Below are 23,645 nucleotides of genomic sequence, written 5' to 3'. Positions count from 1 at the left end.
TGGGCCTATAAACGTGCAGAGGTCCAGTCCATGGAAATCGAGTAGGCCTGACTGGAAATGTTTTGCTTAGCATTAAATGGTAGAAATGTTTAGTAAAAGCGGCCCTTGGCTAAAACTAATCAACGTTAAAGAATGTGTGAGCCGATTCTCATGTATTTCCTTGCAGGTGCCAGACCAAGTAGACAGTAGAGTAGAAGGGCCCATTGTGTATGAGTGTTAGAATGTTAGACTCAGACATGGAGGAGTAGCTGAGGAATTTAAAGATACAACTTGAAGCGACGGAGAGTCTGGGACCCAAGGACGTTTGGACCGACACGGATGGAAAGGTGCCATAATGGAAAATTCGGGAAACCAACACCTTCGAGAGGGGCGTACCTGAAGGCGTGTCGCCGTATTGTGGGGTTTTGCATTAGGGACAGCACCCCGAGGGTGGAGGTAGAGCAGATGGGCAGAGGAGTTAGAGAGAGCGGTTGGATGGGCAAAGAGCTTAGCTAGGACTGGGGATTCTCTAGACTGGGGAGAAGTGAGTGAACTTCTTTGGAAGTCACCACAGCTGACACCTTTTGCTAGGGTGGGCTATTGTTGAGTAGAGATGTCACATAGTGTAGTATAGGGATAGATTAACTTGACTTTTTCTTTTCAATGCATACCAGAACTCAAGTTACAGCAATTTTTGTTAGCCTGATGATTCTGGAATTGATTCTCGTATTATTCATAAGCCGCCTAAGACTTTTCCGTAGGATTATGTTTGTATTAGTGCCTGTGTATCTTCTGAACCTCGTGTTGAGGTGTTTGTATCTTCAGCTGTTTTCATTTCTGTATAAATCTTCAAACATAGTTTTAGTCAGTGGTTCTTTGGGGGAAGCAACTGGGAATTGTAGAAAGTATTGACTGTTGGTACATAGACTGCCTAATTCACTCTATGACAGATAAAAAGGTCCAGTCGACCTGTGACGGGATTCTGGAAAGTGGTAAGCAGGTTCCAGAATGAAAATCCCGCCTTCTCAGGTGCATAAGAAATGTAATGTCTTTGGAGACACTAATGTGATCGTAACCTTAAATGCCGGCTAAAAGAGTCTTTGGTCATTAATTATCTCAATGGTATGTATGTATTAAATACCTCATCTGTATTAGAATTTTAAGTCAATGGCTTCACATGTGTGCACTAGCCAATGAGGGTCAGCCAGGCCAATGGACAACCCTTTGCAGTTTGTAAACTACACTACACATGTTCCTGAAATGAGCATAAAGGCACGCACACTTAGAACAACCCTTACAATCATACTGCAACTTAAACCCTCTAGGAGTCACCCATACATTCTTTAACAATGTGTAATGTCTCAATGTTTCCACTGAATTTGTGTAACAAAATACCTGTACCTTACATATCTCCAATTTATATGGAAATTGTCTGTAACACTACATGACAACTTTTAACGCCAGCAAGTACACAGAAATCCATAGGTGAATAATGTATTGTAAGGAGAAGCTTTAGTTTTTCTCACATATATTTAGCAAGAAATCTTTGATTTACCACTAGTTGTGCTCAATCTCTGTCATGCTTAAACAAAGTACTTTTTGCACATCTAATTTTATTCACATTTTTGATGATTTAGGCCCAATTCACAAAGACATGGATGAATGTGTCAAATACTTTACATACTCCCCAATACCTTGGGAAATACGCCCTAGAAAAGGTAGGAGAGGCCAAGGTGTCTGCTGGTGGGTTAGAGAATCCCATTTTGTTGTACTTAAAGTAGTACTATTGTAGTAGTGCATCACATACTAAAAAATGCAGTTCGTGAATTGGCCACATTAACTTTAATTTCTGCCTGCAAGCAGGTTGGGTATCATAACAGCATGTATCGCTTAACGTGGTTGATAACTCAGAGCTAATGTTTGGGGGCTTTGCCCTCTTAGGTCTTTGAAGATTTCTTCCTTTGCAACAAATTATATAGTAACCCAAGTCACGCATTGCTGTGTTTTTAAGTTATCATTTTATTCAAGGGTGCACCAGGCATTTGTACAAGATGAATGCTGCCAAGCTTTTCATCACCTAAGCAATTTTTTAAAACATTTTGAAAAAGATGCCACATTTTTTTCGCTGTATTTATACATTCTTTGTAGCCACCTTATGTCTGGCTTCTTCACAAACAAGTCCAAAAGACAAACATTTTCCGAATTGGAAATCAAAAACTTCAACTTTATATCACCATATTGGGAAAAGAGTTTGATCATTCCCACCTGTTTTTTGTGCTTTTATAATCAATTCCACCAACTTGAGTTCATTGTAAATCAGTACAAAATACCCTTAAAAACAGCATCATCATGACATTAATGCCTAGTATTAGTTGCAGCCGAGCTGTGAAATATGGCTTCGTGGTAGCTTCACTTCGACTACACACTCTTTTTGACAGAAATTCAAAAATAATGATCTTGGTGCCAAATATTGTTTTCAGTTGTAACTTTTCCTTTGACATGTTTAATATTCAGGTATTAGTGCCCATTCTGGATGTCTGTTTGTTCAATTCATTCTGGAAAGAAGAAAGGCTTAGTTGATATTACTGTGCATTACCTGATTTGCTAGCCAAGTGGCACAGTTCAAATGCCTACTACTCGTAGATCTCAATTCTCCAAAATGCAAAGGTGGGGGAAGTGACATTGAGCACCCTTTCACTACAATGTAATCTCAGGATAATTCCTTGCACCAGCTTTCCCTCTTCATCGGCCTCCTGTTTTCTGCTTATGTAAGATGGAAAGGGCAATGTGTGGGAAAGCACCGAAATGGCTCTATCATTTCTATAAATTGCTATTTCTGCTTCTGCTTCTATGATTCTTTAAAGTAGGACGAGCAAGGGAGGTGATGTTGTACGAATGGTGTTGTTGCCCTTGCTACCACTGGCTAGCCCTAATGGATTGATTTGCTGAGTGTTAGGCACTGTTGTGTATTTTATTATGTAGAGCCAATAATGCTCGCCATTTTGTGACTTGGGCGTGAATTTATTTTGTGGTAATTTACTATATTTCTGATCATATGCCATTTTGGTTACATAGACAACACTGAAATAATTATTTGATCACTCACAAACTCGCAAACAGAGCTGCCCAGACTTGGGTAATAAGCATAATAACACCTAGGATGTCTGATCATTGAGGTAGAGGGGAATGCCCCTGGGTATGTCTTAGCGACAAGGGTTGTTAGTGCATGTGAAGAAAATTGGGCTCCTGAGAACCTAAAGAGAAGGAATCCAAGTGTTTTTTCTTGGAAACATGCAATCCTCTCATTCACACAGAGATTTGGAATGAATTCCAGTTTTTATGATGCACCCTTCATGCGCCAATCAAATTAAGAGAATGGGAACAACTATTTCAGAATGTGCCACAGTATTGCTGACATTATAGCCCCTGGCATCTGTTGGTCTAAAAGGACCAAAGTTGCTAAATGTGGGCTTTGTGGGACTGCTTCAAATACACAAGAGTCTTTGACATAATCATTAGATTGTGGCATTGGCTTGTATGCCACTATAAACCTATGATGGCTTGAGATGCACAAGTGGTTTCAACAACTAATTTAATAGAGAACATAGGAACAGGTATAAAAAATGTTTCTAAAAAGATTTGAATAGCGTTTTTACCCTAGTTAAGGGTTTAAGAAAGTCTGTATCATTGATGTGTCCTCCTAATTGACTCTATTAGACATGCATAGCCCTAGTAACAAAAATCCCCACCTGCTTTGTTGAGTAATTATGTGATCCACCAGGTGGAAATCCCTGGTAGGAATATATTACACAAAGTAATCACTCCTCATCAGGATAGATAGAGAAAAAGGCCAGAACCTTGTCCAGTCCCCTGGGCTATGGCCATCTTTTGCACAACAGGGTGGTGGGGAGGAAATACGTAGGCCCACCCGTTGGAGAGGACTAGTGTCACTATATGATGAATAGATCACTGTGTCCCATCCTTGCAGGTGGATGGCATCCGACGCACACTTCCAAACTCAGTGGGCTTCAAGGAAATGTAGGGCTAAATTTACTACATTCACACAATGTAGGGAGACTGCAGGACCGCACCATATCTATTAAGGGATGACAATGCTGCTGTCATCCCCTGCGCTGGTTCACTTTAGTCTGAGTTTCGCCATGCACACCGCCTTGCACCTTAGTGCATGGGTGTTTGCATGATGCCTAACATAGGTTTAGTACTTGAAGGATACTTTCCAGTATCAAATATTATTTTTAGAGATAGTTTTAATATTTTCTAACTTTGAGTGTGGTTGTTTATTCTCTCAAGCTATTCTCACACCTTATGCCTGTCTCGAGGAGGCGTAGTTTTAATATTTTCTAACTTTGAGTGTGGTTGTAGATTCTCTCAAACTATTCTCACCCCTTATGCCTCTCTCGAGGAGGCATACATTTTTGGTGCAACGCCTTGTCTACTTTTTTAGTAGATACAGTTTTGCATCAAAATCCATAGGAAGCCACCCATGGATTTTGCATGGGAACACACATATACCACTCATGGGCTTCCCCCTCTACACAACGTAGCACAAGCTACTTTCCTGCACAAGTCAAGATTTGCACTGGAAAGTAAAACCCAAATCAAGCCTTAGTGCCTGCTCGCATCATTAGCTAGAACGTTCCTCTGTCTACCAAATTAACCACAAACTTGAAGCTTTACTTCTTTGTGGGCATGATTTTATAATCAAATGAAAAGAAAAAATAAAGGCAATGCTGGCATGGAGGAGGATTTCAATAAGTTTCAAATATTTAAGAACGAAAACAGGCCCACTTGAAAATAAGTAAACTTAAGTTAATTTACATACAAATATCGTCATAAGCATAGTTATAAAAATAATACGAATGCAAGAAATATTAAATACCATGTCCACTGAAATAAATCTTCGCAAAATATTAGAAAGCATAGCACCATTGCTTCGGGCTTTTAGAGCCTCACAGAGCCTGATCAGTGATAAATACATGCATCTTGGCTAGAAAGGTTGTGTACGTCCCTTGACGCCACAACTTCATTTCTACGTCTAATAAGAAGTCCTTGGGCTCCTTGATCTGCCGCTGGAGGAAGACGATGCCGGTGTACTGGTTCAGCTTTCTGGTGCTGAAGTAGTTTTCCTCATTTCCTTTGGTGATTGTGAGTATAATGTTGTCTCCGGCGTAAGCCGGTGAGGGTCCAATGCGGAAAATATGCGACGGCACCACAATGTTGCTTGGGAAGGTTAGAGTATAGTACGTGATTCGCACAGGAGTGTTCTGGCAATCCATGTAGTTCATGCAGTTGATTCGTTCACACCTCCTAAGAGAAAGCAGAAGAATATATGTGAGACAATTGAGTTAGGTAGCTAGACAATCCACCAGCCTACAGTTCATAGGGCAAGCATATGCATGAAGCGGCAATATCGGTTAATGGTACCTTGAATAGATTGATCCGTCTGAGGACTCTTGGCATGATGGTTCTCGATCACAAATGTGACCAAGTACCTGTTCGACTAACCCCTTGGTCTGCCCACTCTATTTGGAGTTGGGCGGGCCATCCGTTTTTTGGCAGTGGCGCCCTCACTGGCATCACTGTCAGAAAATGTACTCCAATTGTGTGATGGAGTAGGGGACGTCAGAGTAAGGTATTAGATTACCCTTACTGTTTAAAGCAGAAGATCTAAAGTCCTTTTTTTCTGTCCTCGTGGTAACAAACAGAAAAAAAAAAATAATGACCCCCACACCCTGGGAGAAAATTCCCAGGGCATGGCTGGGTCTTTCGTTTTCAAAAAGAAACTCCCGCTTGGGGAGTTTTTTTTGAAACACAGAAAAGCTCAGTGCGTGGCCGCCTAAAAGATGGCAGACCCGCACCAAACTTTCAATGAGAAGAGATCACTGCTGGGCCGGCGTTGAACTCAAAATATAGAGAGCTTCTGTCTATAAGGGTGGCAGATATAATGTATTCCACCATTTCGATGGACAGAGTAAAGACCTCCAATGGTTAAATCAGATCTTTATTTACAGCAAAACATTTTTTTGCCGGTTTAAGTGTAAAAATGTTGCCCCATCTCTCTTCACTTTCAGTAGAGAACAACAAAAAAACTACACAAAAAGCAGTAAAAAAAAATACACGAAATGGCCACTGCTACACTGTAAACCTTGAATTTCACTGCTGTGTTGGATTTTACGCTCCACCTGTGCGTGGTGTATTATGATTTATTGGAATTTCTTTTACGTATGGAATTTTAATGATCTTCTCAGAATTCCTCTGTATTGTATGTATTATTTTTTCTGCAGATGGTGGTTTGTGCACCAGTTAGTAGTTAGCCTTTCCTTTGCGATCCACTCCACTGTCCATTGGGAGCAGAGGGAATGTCCGGCTCTACATTGATCCTATTTTACCGGGGCTATGATCTGTTAGGAGTTCCATTCTTGAGGCTTGAAAACTCTGTAAATTACCACTTATCTGACTGTTGGAGTAAGGTAGTAAAATTACTACACCCGGATGATCTTTGCTTCCACTTGTATCTCTTAATAGAAGTAAAATGTCTATTTAAGGTGCATCTTTTAAATTTGACGAAATTACTGTATTAAACTTGTGCTGGTCTTAAGTGGTTCAATGCTCTCACCCACTGCAGAGATCTGTTTGTAACCCCACAGTCGCAGGGTCAAGCCCCAGTAGGTCTACTCAGTATTTCATCCTTTTAAGTTGATCAATGGAGTAGTACAATTGAGTTTGTCAACACAAACTCTGAATTATACCATAAGAACCCTCAGGATGGCATTGCAGGTTCTACGAATATCCCTGTTATGGTTTTAATCTTTATTTAATTTTGATTATGTGACGCAGTAGTGCTGGGAAAGGGATTCAAATGTTTCAGTATGCTTGGGTCTATGCTGACTATGCCACAACTCTATCATTCCTTTAGATGCCATATTCTGCATCTACAGCTTTTCAGAGATGATACTGACGTGCCTACGCCCAGTACTGCACATTTTTCAGTGACATGCCTGTCACGTGACTGACTATTATTCAACAATTTTAGTTTTATCCAGGTGATATGACTACCTCTCTACAGTCCTGCCGTCCTGTCAGGTACAAGTCTGCAAATATTTAAGAGGGGATACTGATATATGACCGCACTATTTCCAAATTACTGGAGGCCATGGGTTATACCGCCAGGCAGGCCAGACCTTTTACCCAACAGAACCCTGCCTTATGGGACATGTAGTTTTGCTTTAACCTGTATGTATTTGTGTATGCTTTCAAGACTCAGCATGTGAAGAGTTGTTTAACATTAAACCATTTACTGGCTGCAGGTGTTGCACTAGACATGTGGGTGTCTGTCCCCCAGTCCTAGCAATCTTTCAGAGCCAGGTTACTGAGTAACCCTCATACATGCAATAAATACAAATTATGTCAATGGCTCAAGAAATCTCTTGGATTATTAAAATTATACTCAAATGATAGCTTTAAATATTATATTTCTATCTTTCCATCTATGAAAAACAAAGGCAGGCTCAAGATGTCAGAACCAGGTCACTGACAGTGGGCTATCGAAGGCTCCAGGTATGCAGAAGGCCGATAAGGTCACAGGGGTGCTGCCACTGGCAAATGAATTCACTTGCCACTTGGTAAAGAGGGCCAATCCACTGGACCTTCGATCAATTTCAGTCGATGCGAGGACATATTTCAAAACCTGCAGTGTTTTAACTTTTTTGGATAAAACTGGGATCTAATGATGGTTTCCTCCTGCAGGGGAGTGGTGGCGGGGCCCAGGGGTATATTAATGGATGAGGAATGCCTCCGAACTTTCAGGAGCAGATGTAAAATATTCCCTGTGGAGTCCCCAGCTCGGAAAGCGATGCAAAGCAGCACAAAGGACTTTTTGTGCTGAAAAGTGGACCCATTTAATGCTGCACCTGACATACAAGATGTGTTTGACAGTTCTTATCTGTTACTAATATTTTATTTATCTATCCTCATTTCAGCAGTGCAGAGCTTTTCCGTGTCTCTAACCCGCCCTGTTCAAATAGGTCTTCTTATCCTTTCACATTTCTACCTGACCCTTTTCTTCGTAGTGTGTGATTCTCTCTTAACCCTACTCTTTTCACATTTGAAGCCCCCTTCTGTATCCGACTCTCACAGTGGCGGCTACTCCTCTATGGCGGAGGAACATCACCCTACTGCTTTTAAGCAGTGTGAAGTAGAAACATAAAATGATAATAACTTTGAGTTATTATCATTTTATGCTTCGTGCTGCTTTGCCGGGGGGCGGGGCTGCTCTGCTCTCGAAGCAGGGCAGGGTTGGAGTGGTTTGCCCACTCTTAAGTGCGCAAGGACTGTTTGGTCAGCCCAAACCAGTCATGCACACTTTCCCCCTTCTCCATGCAGGCTGCATTACAGCTTGCATGGAGAACATGCCCAGGTCTCCATTCCCTGGCTGAGCGTCCAACCTGGATGCTCAGACCAATCACCCGAAGCAGGGCAGGGTTGGAGTGGTTTGCCCACTCTAAGTGCGCAAGGACTGTTTGGTCAGCCCAAACCAGTCATGCGCACTTTCCCCCTTCTCCATGCAGGCTGCATTACAGCTTGCATGGAGAACATGCCCAGGTCTCCATTCCCTGGCTGAGCGTCCAACCTGGATGCTCAGACCAATCACAGCGCTGCACTGCAGCATTGTGATTGGTCAGGGGAGCCTGGGTGCTTACCAATCACAATGCCTCATTGCAGCGTTCTGATTGGTCAGTGGGGGCTTCTGTGCTTCCTGTTCCTTGAGTTCCACGAGGAGAGAAGGAGAAGATATGCGGGACTCGGATGCAACGTAAGTTAATTTTATTATTATTATTTTTTTATATTCACCTTCTTGCAAAACACCCGCGACCTCTCCCGCAACCCCCCAGCGCCCGCCATGCCAACCATGAGCTATGCCTGCATCCACTGGACTCTCAACCCCTCTTTTCAGACCCATGTCTCATTGGAATAGACTATGATTCTATGCAGTAGTTCTAACTGCCTCAGTCATAAGACCTTGTTCTGATTGTGCAGGTTTATTCCATCACATTCGTCTTTATTTCAGTAGATTTAACTGCTACATTTACTAAAACAGAATCCCAATGCCATCGACGGCCTAGCCTTTTCCATAGGAAACCGAAGAAAATAACTTGTCAGTGTAGCACAACAACCATGCAGTGCCCTGAACGAGAACTAAACATACAAATACAGTGGAGTAGCAAGGGTGGGGAGAAGCAGTGCTTAATTTGTGAAGATGGCCGGAGGTGCAGGGCGATGGCAGTTATTTTTGGGGATCTGGACTTATATTTCATCATCATTCTTTGACTAAGAGAAAGCGAGTGATAGGTAGAAAAAGGAGAAAGATAGAGGAAAAGAAAGATGGAAAAAGAATGGCATGGGTAGAAAGGATGGATAAACGAGAACTGGCAAGAGTGAGATAAAGAGACTGTAAGTATAGGGTGTAGAAGTGTAGAAAGGGACATGAGGTTGGATCAAGGCTAGAGAGCCTTTGTATTCGGCTGTTCTCATGGGTGTTACAAATAAAGCACTGTGGTCAAGTCTGCAAAAGAAAACAGGACCAAGATAAGAATTTGGAGACACAGTAGATCCAGAGGAGCGATAAAGGCAGGAGAGAGGGGTGAGAGGGAGTGTAGGGGTGCTAGCTGCACCATGGTTGTCATCCTTTCTAAGGTTTCAGATTTTTACTGCCCTGCCTCATTCTCCTTGCAGTTCTGTCCTGCTCTCTGGTGAATTTATAGAATAATGCACAAGTAGCTTTAAGCTAGAGCTGGGGGTTCAGAACGGACTGTGCAGTACTAACAATTCTACTTTTACCAACTTCTCCAGAAAATGCCTCTACTAAGCTTGGTCTTTTGGTGTGGGAAACACTGCTTGCCCATATCAGTAGTCACACTGCACTGAATGTGTTTACAAACTGAATAGCAGACCCTAGTGCTGTGCATGAACTATATTTAGAAGCGCCTTGTTATTTCTACTCCAACTATAAAACCAGTGTGAATGACGTAAGTGTATGCATGCTTGCCCTATAGACAAATAGTCCTAATATGTAACCAGACAGCTTGTATAAAACACGAATCAAGGGAGCATTGTGTGAAGTGTATGGTCTGGCCTAGGAACCTGAGACTTGTCACACAGCTGCATGCTCTGAGATCATTCGTTTGATAATCATCCCCCACCTCCTCCCCTGGATAACATGCCAGAAAATAGAATAGTCCAAACGAAATAAAGGGTAAGTTGTGACACTGAAAATATTTTGTTAATTAGCCACACCATGGGCCCATATTATGGTGACTACCTTGCTCTGGGACAGTATGGACACTATTGAACTTTTCACCTACAGAACCTTTTTTTCAGGTGTGCAATTTTAATTACTTTACTTTAATGGAAGCAAAACGAGACTACAACAACCACAAAACCCCAAGACTGGAAAATGTGTCCAAAATCACCTGAAGGGAGGCGGTCACGTTCGCTCACATATTTATCTCAATAAAATAAACATTAAATAACTGCTGAAACCCGTAAAAGTAAAGGTGTGTTTGATACTTGTGCACTCTACAGCCAAGGACTGACAAAGCGAGTAAAGTCTTAACCAGTGAAACGTTCAACACAAAACATTTTTGCATCTTTAGTTTACGATCACAGCAACATATATTTAAAGAAAGTTAGACAAAAATAGAAATATGGACAGGGTACAAGCAGTGCCTAATTTGTTAAAATAAATCTATCTATCTATCTATCTATCTATCTATCTATCTATCTATCTATCTATCTATCTATCTATCTATCTATCTATCTATCTATCTATCTATCTGTCTATCTGTCTACCTGTCTATCTGTCTATCTGTCTATCTGTCTATCTGTCTATCTAGCACTGGATATAATTATGTGGTGCATGGGTGCCATACAGTTGTGGTGTGTTATGATGCTGTGGCTCACTCTGATGATCGTCCTGGTACTCTCGAGGATTGACTACTGCAACAGTCTATAATTTTATCTTGAAGTAGGTCCCAGGAAGAGGCTCCAGACTGCAGAATACAGCTCCACACTTCCATTTTAAAATACCAAAATATGAATCTGCCAAAGAAGGCATCAGGAAACTTCACTGGCTACCAGTCAGAAAATGGTGTAAGTTAAAGGCTCTCTGTTTGGCCTACAAATCACTGTATGGATCGGGACCAGGCTGTTTCAAGGACAAGCTCGCATGGTATGTCCCAGGGAGGACTCTCCATTCAGGTTCTGCCAAGAACCTGACTGTCTCCCATTTTTGGAAGACCACCTGGGGTGGAAAGAGCTTTTTTAGGGCGACTGCAGGGCTCTGGAATAGTCTACCACTGGCACTAAACACTGCATCCTCCTTACTCATCTTTAGAAAGTAGTTGAAGACCTAGCTTTTCTCACAAGACTAAGAGGCAGTTGATTCCCTGCAAGATAGATTTCTTTCTCACAGTTTTACACCTACACCCCCTTTCTGTAGCGCCAAGACGCCCCCGGGGATGAGTTTTGCGCTTTATAAATTACATTCACATTAAAATTCAAATGAATACTTAAAATCATGGAGCTTTCGCCACCCACAAGCAAATGACCAACTGCTCCAATAATCCGTTGGGTTATACCTAAGTGATTCTTTTTATGTCTGGCCTAGATACATCTTTACTGTTTCTTTAGCCTCTTGTAATGAAAAAATCGTAAGTGAAAAAAATGCATACATACACGCATAGAACAGCATAGGGTCAACCCTCTTCGTCCAAAGGTCTGTTTAGCTGTGATTAACGTTTTGCTTTCGCCCACCACTGCATACAGCATGGGGCAATGGGTAAACCAGCTTTATACAAAACAACTTATTTATTTAGGGTCCAAGGGCATATTTAAAGACCTCTTGGGTAGCATCCCCCACGACAAGATACTAAGCAAACAAAAAAGCGCCCAAGGGTCAAGAACAATTAACACTTTGTACTAAAAGTAAGACGGAAAACTCCAAAAGGAAGTGAAAGGCTTTCAGGGATAGAAATAAGACTTCTAGACCCTTATAGGTATTAAAGGATACCCATCAGTAGCCATCCTGTACCGCCCTATTTATCATTTGGGCTTCCTCGTATTCTCTATCGTAAGTAATCACCCAAAGGGAGTAGATGTATATCTCCCGTAGGTTGGTATGGGCGGGATAGAGAGAAAAAAACAGGGTATAGATGTTGTGACTACTGAATTTGCAGTGCAAATAGTGTTGTGAAAAAAGAAATATCTAGTGTGTGACAATTAAAATTGGAGAGAATGGGAGAAGAAAACAATTTTAATTGTGTCTCTCATTCGTCCAAATATTAAAAACAGTGCAAAATAGCAGTATGTAACAAATATCTGCTATATCTAGTATATGGTCGACATGTTTCAGCAGACTAATGGACACAAGTGTCCTCTGCCTTCATCAAGACCTGTAGATAGGTGTTTTATATAGCCACTGCAAAGTTAGGTGAATAAATTAAAGAAATATAAATGAATCAAAACCATATCACCTGAATCACTAGGTGTAGTTTATTTCTACCTCCTGACGTAGGAATTGTGCTGGAGAAAGATATCCGTCATAAATGAAGAACAAAGAAAAGAAAGATACACAAAAAGACACATCATATGTAATATATCAATCAATAGTATCCATCACGTCACGTTACGGTCTGCCCTGATTGTGCTGTTCGTGACGTCACACGCCAACAGGAGAGAGTCCGCAGCAGAAACCACACCGCGGACCCGGACCGCGGAGCCGAGAGCTTTCATCAAGCCGCGCCGCGACTTGCACCGGTTTTCACTGCCACCGGCTTTCATTATCATCTGAAGTCCGGTACCCGCCCGCCTGCATCTCCCCGCTCGAGAGCCAGCTCCGTAGGGGCCGCCAGGGGCTGTTAGTGAGCCGCGGGTCCGAGCGGTGGGTCCAGGCGGGTCCAGGCCGATCGCGCCGCTCTAGGCGCTCCAGCCCGCCCCAGCCTGTCCTGGTCCGGGCCCGCCCACCTGGAAAGTGATTACAATGTCTGAGGGCAATCGGGAGCAGCGGGCGCAGGGGCTACGGGATGCTCTGACCCAAGCCCGGTCCTCAGCCTGTCTTCTTCCGATGCCAGGGGCTAAAACAGGCTGAAAGCAGCGGGAGATTCAGCGAGTGAGTGAGTGAGCCTGGAGCCTGGAGAAGCGAGGAGCAGGAAGGTGAGCGGGGACTGCGGGTTGCGGTTGCTTGCTGTTGCTTGCTGTCTTCGCCGGCGCCATCTGGCGCCACCTGGGGGCTCTTCTCCGCTCGCTACAAGCCCTGCAACTCAGGTCCCTGGACCCGGGATTCCGGGACTCCGGGACTTCGGCAGTTGCTTCGCTTCGCTCCACTGTGCTCATTCGTTCGGCACTGAGGAGAAGAGGCGGAGAGGGGATAAAAGGTGAGACCACGCACCTGGAATCTCTTTTACCTATCATCCCCACTCACCTTCATCGATCATCGACCATCGTCCATCGGCGAGGCACAAGGTCTTCCAGAGGCGAGTCTACAAGCGCGAGCACCGGTAGAGGCGCCGCTAAGTAAGAGCCCGGGGGGGTCTGACAGGCAGTCCGACTAGGTCTGACTGACCTACGGCCTCTTTGCGTGCTCCGCTCCGCTCAAAACACAGCCCGCTCACATCCAGCCAGCAAGCTTCTCTGCAAGGCCACACACAACCAGCCCTCTCCCGTGATCTCCGCTACACCCACACATCAGCAGCTACACCTGCTAGAGAGTCTCAGGCGCGGGAGCTCCCAAACGGCTCCTACCGCCCTCGTTGCATTGTCTCAGCGCGCTCAACCCGGCGGGTGCTAGTCCACGTTTTCCAGGAGAGGAGAGAGAGGCGATAGCTGCTCCAGAGAGAGAGAGCGGGACGGCACCTTCAACTTATGGACAGAAAATCAGCGAGCCTACCATCATCGCTACTAACGACATGAGGTCAGGCAAGGTCAGGGGGCCCCTGGAAGTTAAACCAAAGCCCACAGCAAAAACTAACGAAAAACTGGGAAATGGGAAAGGGCACAAGAAAAAGAAAAGGAAAACGAGCGCAAACTCGACCACCGGCACGGAGCCGAACCTCTCTACTTCAGAGCAGGCATTGGGGCTGAGCTGTAATACAACAGAACAAGGTCCTCCAACGGTCCTAATACCATAGACCGTAGCAAGCATATCACAAATGGCTAAAAAACTCTATCAGCCCAAAATATATACAAAGTCTGAATTCCTAAAGGATGCGGGTGCAGCTATATTCTCGAGCAACGGACACCTGTCCGGACTGCAAACACCACTGCTTCCCGCTGTCTTGGGACTAGCACGCTCTTCACCACCACTGCTTGAACCCGAAGGCCCGTCGCCCCAAGGGGGCCTCTCGTCGGATCCTGCGCAGGGCAGCACCTCGGGGCACGGGAACACTAGCACTCCTCTGGAGACCACAAGCGAAAGAGGGAAGCCTTCTAATTCCGTTGTCTTCAACAAGAAGATTTTGCACGCTCATCCAGCTGGCTTGGCTCTTTGCAGCCGGGAAAAACATCTTATCACCCCCACTAGATGATCTTAAAGTCAACCTGAATGAGAAACTCATTTTAGCGCAAAAACCAGCTGACAAATTAGACAGTTGCACCACTAAAGGGGCTTCCGGGGCAGGCCTACAGACACCAGCGCCGGCACCAGCAAATAATTCAGCACCATGCCCGGAGCCAGACTTGCAACCCATGAGCCATACCCATATCACACTCATCAAGTCTCACCCAACGGTTGAACGCGCTCTACCAACTACAGATCAGGAAACCCTCAACTTAGCAAGAAGCGCCTCTGGCAGGGAGGCTGCAAGTTCCCACAATTCCAGCAGCAAAGTCAAAGCAAGGGCACTAGTGTCCTATCTCAATACACAAGAATGGGAAGATATGCTAGCCACTCACACACCTGATCACAAAGAGACTCATGCCCCTGACTCACCCTTGGCAGCCAACAACTTAAACATGCCCGGCAAGGACTCTAAAGAGAATGAGCGAAGAAAGGAACAAAACATCGGAATGTGGAATTCACTGCTAAATACAATCCAACTAGCAGTAGATACCCTGCAATACCAATCAGAGAAAATGGAGCTTCAACTTAATCTTCTCAATACACTGGCAGTCTTCACAGCTGGCATTGACGACAAGCTAGGCAACCTAAACAACCTGATTCTGAGAGCACAATCAAATACCTATCTGAGCTGCAATTGCAGTCAGGCATTAGACAAAGTAGCCTCACTGCCCTCAATGCTAACTGATTTAATAGGAGACATGAAGACTCTACACAGAGGATATGCAATTAAAGAAATTGGTACCACCAACTCTGAAGCAGGAGACATCAGGAGCGAAGCACCCAGAACCGCAGCAGAGCCAACCACCCATTCCACACCCGTAAACGAAGAGACAACCCATACGGGACAGGAGCACTCGCAAAAACTCAACGCCAAACAGCGACATCAACAAAAAATAAAAGGGCGTAAGCAAAAAACTGAAACATCCACGTCTAAACACTTCCCCATCTTCTATGACACAAAGGAGAGATTTTGGGATAACACAAACAAAGCTAACCTCATAGATAGCGAAAACCACTTGCCCTTAGGCTCACATCGGCAGCAGCACAAAATAAACAGCAGTCAGCCGAATCAAGAAGGGCAAGGGTCCCAAGGACCTCCGACAAGAGACCAAACGGAACAAACAGAGGGATTAAGAGAGGCGGCAGCAAAGATCAACCACCCTATATTGCCAAACTGTGCCAAGAACAAGACAGCAAGAGCCTCCGAGGATCAAGCAGGAATCTCAACACTGCAAAGCAAGGAGCCTCCTCTCCAAATGGAAAGGGGAACATCAGAACTAACTACCAACCAAGACTCACCATCAATAGATGTTAGGAAACATCCACTCAGTCCAAATTCTGAGGTGGGGGACAGGAACGGAAAACTTGGCCCAATGCTAAGCCAAACTCATGAAGCCCATGTTACAGAGACATCGGACTTAACTAATCACCCTGTTTCTAATCAGACTGAGCGTCCCCAAGTAAAATGGCCATCCGAAACACGAACAACACTAAACCAAACACCTTCATTCAAAGCATCAACAATTACCGCCAATATGCCAGGTGAAGGCTCTATCCCGGTACCTCGCGAACCTCACACAGGTCATGCGTCACTAACTCAAGAACATCACTCAACAATTCAAGGAGGCAGGAAGCACCAAACAAACAACAGAGACGCAGGTCTTTCTTCCGGAATATAAGTCACAAGGGCAGCACGACACGCTCAACCGTGGCAACATTCTCAAACTAATGGAACATATTCCCAGTCTGGAGGGGTTAAGCACTAAGGACTTAATCTCGGTTGAATTCTTGCCCCCCGCAAATCCAAACAGCCCGGAGGGGACCAGAACCACCTGGTCTTCTAACAATGTCGCGGAGTCCATTGCAGCAGAAGCAGAGCAATTCAAGATCTGGGGCATCAAGTTAGCCCCCATACTAAAACCAGCCTACCCCTCACCCCTTCAGAGGAGGACAAGCTCAAAATCGGAGGCAAGACAGGCAAACACCCTATTCAAACATTAATACATTGAACGTGGCTTTGAGCCACGTAGGATGAATGGGCACTTCTAGATATTGATATGCCAAAACCCGTCAGTCTAACTAATCATGTCCTAAAGAGCGTTTTTTTCCTTTTTCGTTTTTTCGCTTTTTCGTTTTTTAACATGCATATATGAGGTACAGAATGTGATGTAAGGACATTCGCTAAGTCTATACATAATTTCTGCCTTTTCAGCGTGGTGCTCCTTCTACCTGAGCTGCAACCAGGTGAGGTGAGGGAAATCCCTCCTGCACACTAGGTAAGAGGTATGAGTTCCCCTGGGAATCATTCTCAGGGGACATTAGTGTTGGATACACTACATGGGTGACGTGATGGATACTAATGATTGATATGTTACCTATGATGTGTCTTTTTGTGTATCTTTCTTTTCTTTGTTCTTCATTTATGACTGATATCTTTCTCCAGCAAAATTCCTACGTCAGGAGGTGGAAATAAACTACACCTAGTGATTCAGGTGATATGGTTTTGATTCATTTATATTTCTTTGATTTATTCACCTAACTTTGCAGTGGCTATATAAAACACCTATCTACAGGTCCTGATGAAGGCAGAGGACACTTGTGTCCATTAGTCTGTTGAAACATGTCGACCATATACTAGATATAGCAGATATTTGTTACATACTGCTATTTTGCACTGTTTTTAACATTTGGACGAATGAAAGACACCATTAAAATTGTTTTCTTCTCCCATTCTCTCCAATTTTAATTGTTACACGCTAGATATTTCTTTTTTCACAACACTATTTGCACTGCAAATTCAGTAGTCACAACATCTATACCCTGTTTTTTTCTCTCTATCCTGCCCATACCAACCTACGGGAGATATACATCTACTCCATTTGGGTGATTACTTACGATAGAGAATACGAGGAAGCCCAAATGATGAATAGGGCGGTACAGGATGGCTACTGATGGGTATCCTTTAATACCTATAAGGGTCTAGAGGTCTTATTTCTATTCCTGAAACCCTTTCACTTTCTTTTGAAGTTTTCCGTCTTACCTTTAGTACAAAGTGTTAATTGTTCTTGACTCTTGGGCGCTTTTTTGTTTGTTTAAACCAGCTTTAGCCAATGGTTGTCTTGCACTGTGATGGCAGCATTATGTTCACATCTACGTAAAAAATATGTCTTTTTCAGTGCCAGGACTGGTAGACTAATACTCTGCTCTGGTACTGCTTTTTTCTTTCCATTCATTATCGTGTTTTTATGTCATCTATGTATATTTTACTACATCCTCGAGTTGCTAGTAATTCAAAGCCAATAGTACCTTCTCTGTGCAAAAATAAAGAATCATATTTTTCTGTAATGTGCACCAGCCACGGTCCCTGCAGGTAACAGTGTTGGGCCAGGTAAGGGGGGATTTTGAGGGACGATGCGAGGGAAAATTAATTATTTATTTAATTTTCCCTCTGCATCATCCCTCGAAATCCCCTCTGACTTGGCCCGTCACCCCACCACTGGTACCTGCATGGACCGCGGCAGATGTGCACAAAAACTTAAAAGGATTTTTTTATCTGTTCTAAGGTTGCCTGCTCGCTTGGAAGGACCCGTATTGCTCTATTAAAATTATATGTGATCGTTAATTTACTTTTACATTTAACATTTTTTTTACAGGCACATGGCCACCAACTTTAGGCTATGGCATGTTGTCTGTTTTTTCTTCATTTCAAGTTTATGATATATTCTTGCAATAAAAAATTAAAAAATAACAATCTTACTACATTCCTAAAGCAAGACCTAGTAGCTTTGCCAATGCTTGTTTCTACATTGGTAGTCCAGCAGGCAAACAGATAAAAGGTTGATAAAAACAGAATACCAAGTGAAAGCAGACGAGAAGCACAATTTGAACTCTTATGATCTGGACAAAGAGCTTTAGACAAAGTGGAAAAGTAGTGTAAAAACAACAACATGAATCAGTGTAATCCTTGCTTTATCTAAGAGCTCAATTGAAATTGTCAATTCAGGTACCAAGTTCCATTTTCTGACCAAGCTTCACAGAACTTTAGTACCATTGTGTTGGGTAACTTAAAACAGTTCTATAATTGTTTATTTATTCGAATAGAGGAGTATTGGACGGCCGGCTGCAAAAGATCAAAACAGTTTATCATCCTCCAAGACTACTTTCAGGGCTAATGGCTGTTTAGGTTTGCACTACTAGCAGGGTGATCAATTATTTGGGAGGCCTGTGCACTGCAATCCAATTTCGCCATTTCCAAGCATCTGTCTGTATCCCCATGTGGTTTATTTTCAAGAACAGAGGTCTTCTTGTAAATACCCTCTATTGACTACTGAATTGCATGTGGGGCCTAGGTAGGTTAAGACTTACAAATGTAGCCGGTGCTATTTCTAAACTGAGTTGCAATAGGGATTAAGAAATACAGAGGTTCTAATTAGACAAAAAGTTAATTAGTGAAAGCGTATGTCTGTTAACACACAACTTTATGGAAGCAACTGTTGCCAAGATTTGTCACCTCCTCTTGCCTCCCAGATCAGGAGATGGTTCAGCTCGCTTATTTTTAGATTTAAAACCTCATTTTGAGGCCCACCTACCTTCAGAGCAAGCAGAGTCCCTCACCACCTCCTCCTCCCCAGCAGAAAGTACACCCACCAGTGCACAGGATGCACTTTTAACAAAGCTGAATTCTGAGCAGGCTGGCATTATATTGCTGCCTACTTTGAATATTTTTTTGATTTTCAGACCAAGCTCTCCTCCCAATATTGTTGTTTGTTTCCGAAGAACAAAAAAAAACTCCCTCACATTCAAGGGGTTTGTTAGGTCATTTTTCTCCTTTTCCCCCAGTTGTTGATGCTGGACCCTAAATAGGGCTGGCATACACCACTCTGACCGATCAACCTTGTTGCAAATGGGCTGCCAGGTCAATGGATTCCAATGGCAGTTAGCTGGATCTCTGCCATCAGAAACCTGAGGTTGCTAAACATCTAAATAGGATATGACTCACAGGTTTGGCAGAGTCCATTCATTTTATGGTTCAGCTCCTGCTATCCTAAATTCTGCTTGAATATGTTATTCTCTATAGATATGTTGGAGGCTTGCATCTTTCTTCCCCTCGAGGTATCACTTAGTCATATCTTACAACACCAGATACTATGCAAGATATGAATGAAGGCTTTGGGGTCTGAGATAGTCTGGTGGGAGATCTCACCACCACCTCTTTCAATGAGGATGAATCACTAGAGAGCTGCCTCCTCCTTCACTGGGATTGAAAAAAGGTAGTCACACAGGGAGTAGGGAGGATGTGTTGAGGGGCATCAATCCAAATACCAACTTATAAAATGGAAGTGACTGACACCGGTTTCACAACTCTGCAATGTGAGGTTGGGCAGAGGCATGATACAAGGGGAGATTTTGAAGTTAACTCTAAATCTACCAAAAAGGAAATGTTGGTGGTTGAAGACTACCATCTTTCTCTGCTGAGGTTTAATATTTACCATGGTAAGAAACTTTGAAAATTAAACTTAAAGGAATTATAACAACACAGACATGTTGTGTAGTCCTGTAATACACATTTTTCTTATTTCAGTAATGGAGGAGTACACACTTACATGTCTGCTACTTTTCTGTAGTTATCAGGACACACAAATGATAGACATCTGTAACTGCCCTGTATGTTGTAGCAAGACTCCCCCGATGAACAGTTGTGGGATCCTATAGAACATTCATCAATGTCTGAAGAGAAAACAAAAGAACACATAAATATTTGTTACATATAAAGGAGAAAACATTTGTCATTATCTAGAACATTTATTGTGAATCAAAAAGGACACTCTCATTCAAATATATAAAATCATTATTATTTAATATCACATATTTAGCTCCATATTCTATTGCTTCCAATACATAGTTCTACATACCTTTCTGCCAGTTGACATAGATTATGGTCAAGACAAAAAAGACTCGGTTGGATAAAAAAAAAAATCTTAGGCTCAATATTGTTTGACCATAAAAGTACAGGTTTAAAATGTATTTAACGCATGACAAGAAAACATTAAATGGCACTTCATCAGCAATCATCATCGAAATTGTAGTATATACCTTGGTCTACTACATTTCTAAATATATATCAGTAAGAGGGAAACAACCACACCTGATAAAATATTTAAAAACAGTCTGGATATTAAAACTCATAAAATGCAAATAGGCCACATAATGAAAAAGAGGAATAGGCTTTCCAATACAGATTTACATATAAGACAGTATTAAAAACAGAGTAACAGGCCCAATGATAAGTTGGAATCCTCCATAATCTCTATCACTCAGTTTCCAAAAGCACAAATCTGCTAAAAAAAACTACACTTATCTCATCAGATCCTTCTAAAATACAATGCAATGAAACATAAAGTGCATGTGACCTTACAAGAGCTTATAGAACAATACTTTCCATAATATGAACAGCGCCCCATATAAATCAGGCAATACTGAAACATATCAGTGGACCCGTCAAATACATACACATTTTAGGGCAGCCTTATGATCCCTGTTATTTGCAATAAAAAAAAGGCTTCAAATAATATCTCTGCAGTCTGTCATAAATCCGGCAAAAAAGCATAAAGTGCTTTGCTTTGAGGTATTGTCACATGGACAAGCACACCTATCAATGGGTCGCTATTTCATAACTGAAAAAACAACTAAAAAGTGTGATATACCAAGCCGCAGCCTTATTCAAATAAATTGATGGCGGGGCTGTGATACTATGGACAAGTATGGCTGCTGAAAACCTTCCTCAGAGGAGTTTGACATATATAGTGCAACTATATGTTTCGTACCTGCGCTAAGCATCCTATTTTCTGCCCTTGTGCCTAAGAGTAAAGTTTTTATTTCATTCTTATGCAAAGTGATGATGTGTGGTGATGTAATCAGAGTGTGGAAATATAGCCACCTAAATATGTCATTAATCTTGGCAAGCCAGTGTATATTAAAAGCATGATCAGGTGCTAAGCAGTCCATGATAATAGCTCTCGTGAAGGACGTTTAAGATTTGGCCCAGATGAACTGCCAGAGCAAAATTGGCTTAAGTGTAAGTAAATCTTCCAGATAGGTTAACTCGACCTCTTTGTGGGTGATATACGCTGAGGTAGAGAAGGGGATACTTGGCCGCCGTTTGAAGAAGACGTTCTCTTCAGTCTGCAACGGGCCGCACAATGCGAGGCCTTGAATTCCTCCTCTATACACGGCAACTGATAAGGCTTTGGATTTGTATATATTAATTATTTATCTTATAGGCCGACTGCCCAGCTCACAAGAGAATCTAAATACACCCTTGCAAATCCTACTCATTTTTGATCTTGTGTTTTGTACATCATTTCCCCAGGAACCATTGCTAGCAAATGATATACCTAGATATTTAAAAGTGTCATCCCTCACAATCAGGAAGCCTTTAAAGAAATTAGTTCTACATTTCTGGGGTTTTATCCCACAAATCATTGTGAAAGTCTTAGTGCTGGTAATCTTTAGCATCCTCTCCTCCATATAGTCAGCAAATGCGTCCATCAGCCTCTGCAGACCGACAGGAATTCTTGAAATCAATACCTCGTCATCAGCATAGAGTAACACAAACCAAACGACCGGTATCTTTTGACACTAGGCCATGTTCTTTTGTTAGTGGCAAGTTTGTTCTGCATTGGTGTTGCTATCGTTTCCACCTCACCAATGTAAACACAATGCAATTAGCTAGTTTATTTTCCTTACCTCTGCAGCTTCTTCCATTGGCCGCCATTGTATAGCCATGATCAGGACACGCACACTGGTAACTTCCTGGTACGTTTACACAGCGGAACGTACAAAGACTGCCGATACTTTGTACACACTCATCAATATCTGCAAAATGAAACAGAAAGTTTACAGTCCTGCAGCCATCGCAGCATAAACTTTTATGCTTTTCTATGCATTTTAAACATAGGTCTTGGAAGTTTAATTTAAAATATAAGTACCAAACTGACGCAGATAAGCTAAACAATACTAAGAGGTTAAATAAATGTGGATGGTAAGGAAAAAAGATGTTTTGGGAACTATTGGGGATTAATATACCACTGTTACGAACGTTTAACAAAATGTATCTCTCTTAATTATAAACTGTGTCTAAAAAAGCTGGGAGATAGTTAGACCATAGTGATTTGTGGGACCTAGTTCTCCAATCCAAGGGGCAGATATATAAAGACAGGGACGACAACTGTCCTCTCTGTACTGTGTGTATTACAACACAACTCCTTTATCGCAGCCCAAAGCCAAGGTGCAGGCATGCCTATCTGGGAAAAACTGCAGCTACAAAAGATCATGGCAGCAGTCTTTGACCATAAATGACATTGGGTACAACCAAGAAAAAGGTACTCAGTCCACTAAAAAAGGGGCTCTGGCGCCAATTTGTATAAGAGTGTTGTGGCTCCTTTGTATCTATATTTGTCTGGAAATCAAGCTAAATTGCAAGACTACGAAGGATGGCCGGGACGTGGTAGTGTGAAGGGTCCAACGCAACAAGTTCTACTGACATAATTCAGCCCTGCTGCAGGATCAATTCGATTATTTATTTAGTTAGTTATGAGACATTGTCCATGTATCCCAAGGTTGCTCCTTCAATCGTTGTTGAATGTGTTCTCGGCCTTATCCTCAACCCTTCATTGTCAATAAAGAGAACAATTGGAATATTTGTATATCCTTGTTGCTATAGCTTCTTTGTTCTTAATATTTGTTGCCCAAGAGCGACAAATAATTGTTCTTATTTTTTGATTGTCTTTGTCTCCTGAGGACTGTATATAATCACCTTTCTGACAGTTCTGCTGTATATGCAAACATCTTTCTTCATGAAATGCATAATGATCTTAATTGACTAGTCTGATTTACATAAAAATGCAAAAAAGCTTGGGAATTAAATTTTTTTTCTCAAATCAATCTAATCTTGTGTTGCTGGTGCTGGTAATTCAATACCTCAACGTAATAGCTATCAGAACTCTGTTTTTAATCTGAAAAGTGTTTCAGT

At 42.4% G+C, this 23,645-nt stretch overlaps 1 protein-coding gene across 1 annotated transcript in view; it reads right to left on the bottom strand.

Moving 5' to 3' along the window:
- Positions 1-4,368: 4,368 nt before the first annotated feature.
- The window catches only part of FBLN2 (fibulin 2), a 669,658-nt gene continuing 650,381 nt past the window's right edge, over positions 4,369-23,645 (bottom strand). Inside the window, exons 17-19 of the mRNA XM_078661453.1 lie at positions 22,361-22,489; positions 20,218-20,341; positions 4,369-5,307 (exon numbers count right to left, since the gene is read on the bottom strand). Coding sequence (XP_078517579.1) covers positions 4,950-5,307; positions 20,218-20,341; positions 22,361-22,489 — 611 coding nt within the window. The 3' untranslated portion in view covers positions 4,369-4,949. The remainder of the gene's footprint in view (positions 5,308-20,217; positions 20,342-22,360; positions 22,490-23,645) is intronic.

This window comes from Lissotriton helveticus, chromosome 9 (genome assembly GCF_964261635.1).
Source record: "Lissotriton helveticus chromosome 9, aLisHel1.1, whole genome shotgun sequence".
NCBI lineage: Eukaryota > Metazoa > Chordata > Amphibia > Caudata > Salamandridae > Lissotriton > Lissotriton helveticus.
Note: the sequence above shows the minus strand (reverse complement) of the source record. Positions and strands in the feature narration are given on the sequence as shown.